General features: G+C 45.2%; 1 protein-coding gene across 6 annotated transcripts in view; it reads right to left on the bottom strand.

Annotated features, from left to right (window-relative positions):
• The window catches only part of Slc4a7 (solute carrier family 4 member 7), a 97,195-nt gene extending 93,297 nt beyond the window's left edge, over positions 1-3,898 (bottom strand). For 4 of the 6 annotated variants that reach the window (XM_021202999.2, XM_021203001.2, XM_029541865.1 and 1 more), the window contains exon 1: positions 3,649-3,861. In XM_021202999.2, coding sequence (XP_021058658.1) covers positions 3,649-3,696 — 48 coding nt within the window. In that variant the 5' untranslated portion in view covers positions 3,697-3,861. Of the gene's footprint in view, positions 1-3,648 lie in introns of all 6 variants that reach the window. The other 2 variants (XM_021203010.2, XM_021203014.2) reach the window with 1 other exon arrangement.
• Between the last annotated feature and the right edge of the window lie 3,461 nt (positions 3,899-7,359).

The following is a 7,359-nucleotide window of genomic DNA, read 5'->3' as shown; positions in this document are numbered from 1 at the left end:
CTCTCTCTCTCTCTCTCTCTCTCTCACACACACACACACACAAGTGTACATACATATGTAACAAAAAGAAAGCTCAAACTATGCGTATCTATCTATAACTAACCCATTGCACTAACCTTATAAACAAGTCTTAACATAAACAGCCCTTTCTGTAGCTGCAAATCCTATCCACTTTAAGATCTTATTTGTGGTAAGATAGAGTAAGAGAGAAAGAGGAAGAGAAACAACCCAATACAGGATGTTGACAAGTAGCTACCAAAGTTTAAATATATACAGCACATGCCACTAAATGTTATACTAAGTTCCTCCAGTGCCAGGGTACTCTGGCATTCAATGTAACCTATTCAACTAATGAGAGTTTAGTATAAGAGCATGCTAATTTTCATATCCTCTGCCTGATCAAAAGAAAACCTATGTTCTTAAATCAGCCATTGCCTAGTCTCACTATCAGACACAACTGTCCTCCAATCTAAGACTAGGTTTACATGGACAAGTGACAGGCACACTGCCTCTCCCTTAACTGTTACAAATCCATGAAGTATAGCCTCAAATTACCAATAATAAGCCAAAAAGGTAACAGAAGTTCTGGTAATATGCCTGGGATGCCATATATGTAAAAGCTGTCAGTAGTGAAAGCAACTCACAGTTCTCCAAAGGAGGATATTTACAGACTCATAAAAACTAGATTATTTGAATCTTATTCCTTCTAGCCTAATACCTACTCTTTTTTCAAAGAAATATTTCTAACAGAATCATGAAATATTTTAACTGGCATTCACAAATTGAATGTAAATGTTCACCCAATATGCGGACATAAACCCTCTGGAAGCAGGGCTATGTCTAACTGGTATGACTGTTCTCCAGTACCCAGTACTCATGAGATACTTAGTATCTGCAGGGTGAAGCTGGGTAAAGTGAAACATGCCTCTAAGTCCAGCATTTGAAGTGGTGGCAGGAAGTTGATGCAACTTTGATGCCAGTCTGTGTTATGTGGTGAATTCAAAAATCAGCCTCAAACACACAGGGAAACCTTCCCTTTAAAAAAAAAAAAAAAAAAAAAAAAAAACAGGAAAGAAGAGAGAGAGAAAGCCTAAAAATTAAAATCAGAGAAACAACCTTTTCATGGGACAGTCTCAAAATGCTCAAGAGAAAGCTTCTTTGCTAAAACTAGAGAATTGGTACTATATGCTACAACTTACACTATAAAACATGACTAACAACTACTTATTATCCATCATTAAAAAAATAAGATTTTGATAAATTCCAAATGAAACCTACAATGGTGACTTTTTTTTTTTTTTTTTTGTTTCGAGACAGGGTTTCTGTTTAGCCCTGTCTGTCCTGGTACTCACTCTGTAGACCAGGCTGGCCTTGAACTCAGAAAGCCACCTGCCTCTGCCTCCGGAGTGCTGGGATTAAAGGTGTGCGCCACCATGCCCGGCTCCAATGGTTACATTTTTATTAATGCAAAACAAATGTTGCCTCCAGACATGATGGCACAAGCCTAGCATAGATAAGCCTCCCCTTCACCCAGTTCAATCCCGAAAAACAAAAGATAATGCAAGGTAAAGTTTTCCTTCCAATGATATGGTCAGTGAGAAATCATAATACTAAATTATGAGAGGGATGGGCTCCATTTACAAATTAATATAAGTGGCCTCCAACGTAACGGCTACTCGAATATTTTTGCATAATTATAAACAAGTGGTACATAAATATGAATTTTAGTCAACTCTTTTGGCTAGGCCAGTTAATTGTGAAGTAAAAGTTGTAACTAAGAGTAAGTGTGGTGTGGCGCGAAAACAGAAGGATTGTAGCAAGGTTGAGGCCTGCTTGGGGAAGATGTGGATTCCTGTCTCAAAAAAAAAAAAAAAGTTATAATTGACAAACATCACAGTATCTCATTTTTATGTTTTCACTTACCAAAGTAAAGTGAGCATGCTCCACCTCTGAAAAAGCAGAACACTCTCCACTATTTTAACCTATTTTCACTGCTGCTTCCAGACTAGAAGCAATTTTATTTCTCTATTATAATTTATTTTGTATTGCTGCTTTGTATGCATGTATGTCTGTATGAGGGTGTCAGCTCCCCTGGAAGAGGAATTACAAACTGTTGTAACCTGCCAAGTGGGTGCTGGGAAATGAACCCGGGTCCTCTGAAAGAACAGCCAGTGCTCTTAACAACTGAGCCATCTCTCCAGCCCCTTATGTCTATTACTAATTTCTGTAAGTTTATTATTGCCAACTTTTATTCTCCCAAAGACTTAGGGAGTATGACCTCCCAAAATACTCTCCTATCATGCTACTAGTAGCAGAACTGAGAGTTCCTTGCCATCTGTTTGTCCCCTATCCTGTCCCTTATTGCAGGCACATACCCACACCCCTCTGAATGAAGCTTCTATAGGGAAAAACTGCTTCTACTCTGGACACTACAGAATAAATTCTCAATAAGCTACTGCACAGGATGGATGGATGAATGGATGGATGGATGGATGGATGGATGGATGGATGGCAATGGCCTTATTGTGTATGACGACTCCTGCCTAAGTTTGAGAATACATCATTTTTACCCAGGTTTATGAAAACTGATACTGTTTACTGTTCAGCTGAAAATGTGCAAATAAGGTTAAGAACAAGCAACAGTGTATTTGACAGATAGTCTTGGAGAAGGTCCTGAAGGTTCATTCAAAGGCCATAAAAAGAATCCTTAGGAGTTTCCAGTACTTCATCACTGTGACCCGTCAAACCCATAACCACTGCAAAACTTCATAGTCTTAAGACCGAAGTTTTCCTTTACATTTAAAGAGCTTATATTTGAATACTGCGAAGTAATGAATGATCGCTGCCCACGGCCTCCACAATAACCTTTAAAGTAACGAGAGAAGGGAACCTTAAGGAAAGTTCTACTTTAAAAAGAAAAAGGCAAAATGTCCTTTTCCTTGTTTTGAAAAGACTGGAAAATTCATCCCTGCAACCTTCCCTCCCATTTCACTGGTCAGAGTAAAAATTGAAGTAGGAAAATTAATACCACCCCATCCTTTGAGTCAGAGACTCTGAAAGGAGAAGGCAGTTTCTTCTGTAGGGCACATGCACGTTCCTGTTTCTAGAGAACGGGACACTTGTGTGCCCCCTCCCCCGTCTAGATGAGAACCCCGTTTCCGCGCGTCCCGAGTCCGCCGACTCAAGCTGCTTGCACTGGCAAAGCGGGGTCGGCTAGACTGGGGACGCGCAGCGCACAGCACTGGGGTCCGGCTCGTCCATTCTCTTTCTATGGAGCCCGGAGGAGGACATTCCATTCACGGTCCTTCTCCTGGGCCTGCGACCCAACACTCCCCAGAGCGCCGGTCCCGACTCCGGCCACGGGCTGAAGGCGGCGGCGGCGGTAGGAAAAGCAGTCTGGGCTGCAGGACGGCAGCGTCCACGCGGCGGGAGAACACGGCCGCCGGCGCCGCGCGTCCGAGAGCCGGGCACTGCGGCGGCGGACACACGCGTCCCCGGGAGAGGCGTCCCCGAGGGCTCGAAGCCGGCCGTCCCCTGCGACCCCCGCCACACAAAGGCGACGGCGGCGCGCGGCCGCCAGCACAGGCCGCCGGCAGCCCCGCCGCGATGCCGCCTTTGTCTGCGGGCCTCGGCCTCCCCGCTCCTTACCCGCGTGAGTAGCGGTCTCATCTGCTCGCCGGCCCCGTCCGCCTCCATGGCCCGCCCCGGAGCTCTGAGAGGCCGCGACCACAGCAGAGACGGGCACGCGGAGGGCGACCCTGTGCGGAGCGCCGGCCGCCGAGAGCCGGCCCCGGAGTGCGGCGACCGCGGCGAGCGCGGGACGTTCTCCGGGAGAGAGAGGCAACGGCGTGCCGCGAGGACTGAGACCGGCAGAGGACGCGGCGCGGAGGAGGCAGCGGCGCCCGGACGGGGGCGGGGCGGGGGCGGGGCTGGCAGGCGGGGGCGGGGCGCGCTCCGGCACGCCCCCCCGGAGCACGCCCCCTGCCTGTTCGGCACCAGGACCGGCGTCGAGCGACCGCCTCCAGTGGCTAAGGGGCTAGGTGGTAGGGCGGAGGCAAAAGCAGACAGACATTCGTCTCAGCCAATCAGCAGCTCGGGAGGGTCTGTCGCCCCCGCCCCCCAGGTCGGTTTCCCGGAGGCCCCGCCCCTCTTTGTAAAGGCTTAATTGACCAAGGCTGAGAGTGGAACTCGGTTTTTCGAATCGGAAGTTCTACAGACTTTCGAAGTGGAATGGGGTCATCACTCCATTCGGCTCCTCACCACGTGTTTTACAAGCAGGAGAGAAACAGGACGACGCCAAATTCATTCTCCGCCTCTGCAAGTTTCTCTCCTAGTGGTAATTCTACCATGGGCCCTGTAAAAGAGGGGGTACACTGAGCAAACTTGCCTCTTGTACCCCCTGCACTGGCCTAGTTCCACGACCCGTCCCACTCTTGGGTCGACCCTATAGGTAGGGCGCTTGTCTTGTAGGTGATGGTCTCCATCACAAATGGATATTGAAGGATTAAGTACATTTCTGTCCCTCTGGGAAGGTGTGTCGCTTGTGGTGTGCTTATCACTATTGTTAACAGGATGTTAATAAAGACAATAGAAGAGCCAGGCAGTGGTGGCACACGCCTTCAATTCCAGCAGTCGGGAGGCAGAGACAGGCGAATTTCTGAGGTCTAGACCAGCCTGGTCTACAGAGTGAGTTCTAGAACAGCCAGGGCTACACAGAGAAACCCTGTCTCGAAAATCAAACAAACAAAAAAGACATAAAAGATTGAGCTGAGAAAATCTAAATTCGACTATGGAAGGAAATACTTATCAGCAGGTCAAGACTCACCCCCAGCCCATAATCAACAATAAACAGCAAAGTGTACTGGGTACTGCTTTGGGTCCCAGACCCCTCCCTGCTTTGTTCTAAATTTCCCAGAGAGGTACAGGGTAGGCTGGCACATGACTGTCCAAGAACAGCTGTGCTTCCATTAATAACAGCTACCAGCTGAAAAGACCTAAAACTACAGACAGTGACATTTTGCAAATATGTACCCTCTTGAATCCACACAATACTACAAAGTATATTTGTGTGTGATTTGACTGTGTCCCTAAAACACTGTATTGGAAACTTAATTCCCAATGCAATGGTGTTGAGAAATAGGGTATTTAGGACACAAGGCCTTTAGGAGTTCATGAGCACATTATAAACCAAGGGTCTGGGACTGCTCTCAGATTCGGGTTGACAGGAAGCAATCTCTCTCCACCATCTTCAGAACTGTGAGAAATTTTTTTTCTTTATAAATTACTCAGATTATATCATTCTATATAACCACACCAAATAGAGTACCATAAACAAGTACTTGCCAGGTGTGGTGGCCCATACCTTTAATCCCAGCACTAGGGAGGCAGAGGCAGGCGGATTTCTGAGTTCGAGGCCAGCCTGGTCTACAAAGTGAGTTCCAGGACAGCCAGAGCTATATAGAGAAACCATGGTTCGAAAAACCAAAAAAAAAAAAAAAAAAAAAAAAAAAGAGGAAGTGGAGACTTATAGAAATAAGTAACTCAGGGTTCTACTACGTAGATTTCTTCTGTACCATTCTAATACCTCACTATAATTTTAAAAGATGTCAGTAAAGGAAGAGAAGTGAAAAGAAAATGAAAGGGAACAAATAATTGATTAATCAATGAATTTGTTGATGTTGTTTTGTTTTTTCTGTACTAGAAATTTAATCTAGGACCCCACGCCAGCTAGATAAGTACAAACTTGAGCAATATCCCCCAGCCTATGAATACACTTTATATTGAAGAAGGGGTCTGACTTCCTGGATAGAGCAGCTGCCAAGCAAGGGTGAGAACCAAGTTCAGATCCCTATAACTTACATGAGAGCCAGGCAGGTGTTGCAGTTACTTGTAATCCTAGTACTTGGGCATCAGAGAATAATGATCTCTCAAACAAGCCAGCTTCCTAGACTTGTCCATCACATGGTCTGTGTCCAACTGAGCAACCCAGACTCAACAAATAAAAGTGGAGAGTGACTGAGAAAGACACCAACCTCAGCTTTATACCTCTGCTTGCATACATAGAAATGCACATGTATCTCCACATACATGTTCCCACAGACATAACAAACAAGCATACACACACAAAGAATTTTTTCTCAACTCTCTTATAGCAAAATATAGAACATCAAAGTTGGACAGGATAAACAAACAGAAAGAAAAGAACTCAAAAGAAGGCACAAGAATCACAGACCCACTCTGTTGCACACTAAGGAATCTTACAAGGCTGCTTCAGTATCTAAATTCATACGAGCTTTAGTCATGTTGGTTTAGAAAGCCTTGTTTTCTTAGTATCCTCCATTACCTCTGGCTCTTAGACTCTTTCTTAGCCCTGAGAAGAGAGATTTGATGGAGAAATCCCATTTAGAGCTATGTGTTACAAGGTCTCTCCTCTCTCTCTCTCTTTCTCTCTCTCTCTCTCTCTCAGGCACCGTAGGGACCATAGGTCCCTGAGCAATCTAGTCTCTGATTTTTGATCACCCAAGCAGTGTTAGGTATGAATTCCATGCTGCAGAGTGTCCCTTAAGTTACTTGGTTGGCCACTCTCACAAACTCTGTGCTGCCATTTTCCTAACATATCTTTTAGGCACATCATTGTAGATCAAAGGGTTTGTGGCTGGCTTGTTGTTTTAAGTTTCTCTTTTGATAGCCTGCCCAGTACCTTCCTGTAACCAAAGACCCTAAAACATTGGGGTGAGGCTCTATGTAGACCGCAGCCCAACTTCTCCATGTTCAATGAGTTATATTGGTGTTGTCTTCAGCAATGGGGCCTGACTTTCAGTTTGTGAAGAGAAACCTGTTGTCTTGGCAACAGCCTGGGTTGTTTGAAGATTTTGATAGGAGCTCTTTGGCCAACAGCTCAATTAACTTGTAATCTAATCTTGGTACTGGAAGCTCTTTTGGTGACAAGAGACAGCCAGTAGGGGTTCTGTTTCCCCACTATTTGGCAATTTCATGGATGAACAAGTGTTCTTGTGGTAGAATGAAGTGTCCTTTGGATATATGCCAAGGAGTAGTTGAGCTAGATCTTGAGGTAGATTGATTCCCATCTTCCTGAGGAGCTGCCACGCTGATTTCCACAGTAGCTGTAGGAGTTTGCACTCCTCCCAGCAGTGGATGAGTGTTTCTCTTACTTGACATCCTTGCCAGCGTGAACTGTTGCTTGTTTTGATGATCTTACCCATTCTGACAGGTATAAGATAAAATCTCAAAGTAGTTTTGATTTGCATTTCTCTGATAGCTAAAAATATTGATCATTTCTTTAAGGATTTCTCAGGCATTTGTGTTTCCTCTATCGAAAAATCTGTTTAGATATGTACC

The sequence above is a fragment of the Mus pahari genome, chromosome 8, assembly GCF_900095145.1.
Source record: "Mus pahari chromosome 8, PAHARI_EIJ_v1.1, whole genome shotgun sequence".
NCBI classification, from domain to species: domain Eukaryota; kingdom Metazoa; phylum Chordata; class Mammalia; order Rodentia; family Muridae; genus Mus; species Mus pahari.
The sequence above is the reverse complement of the archived record's forward strand: the minus strand, read 5'-3'. Positions and strand labels throughout refer to the sequence as shown.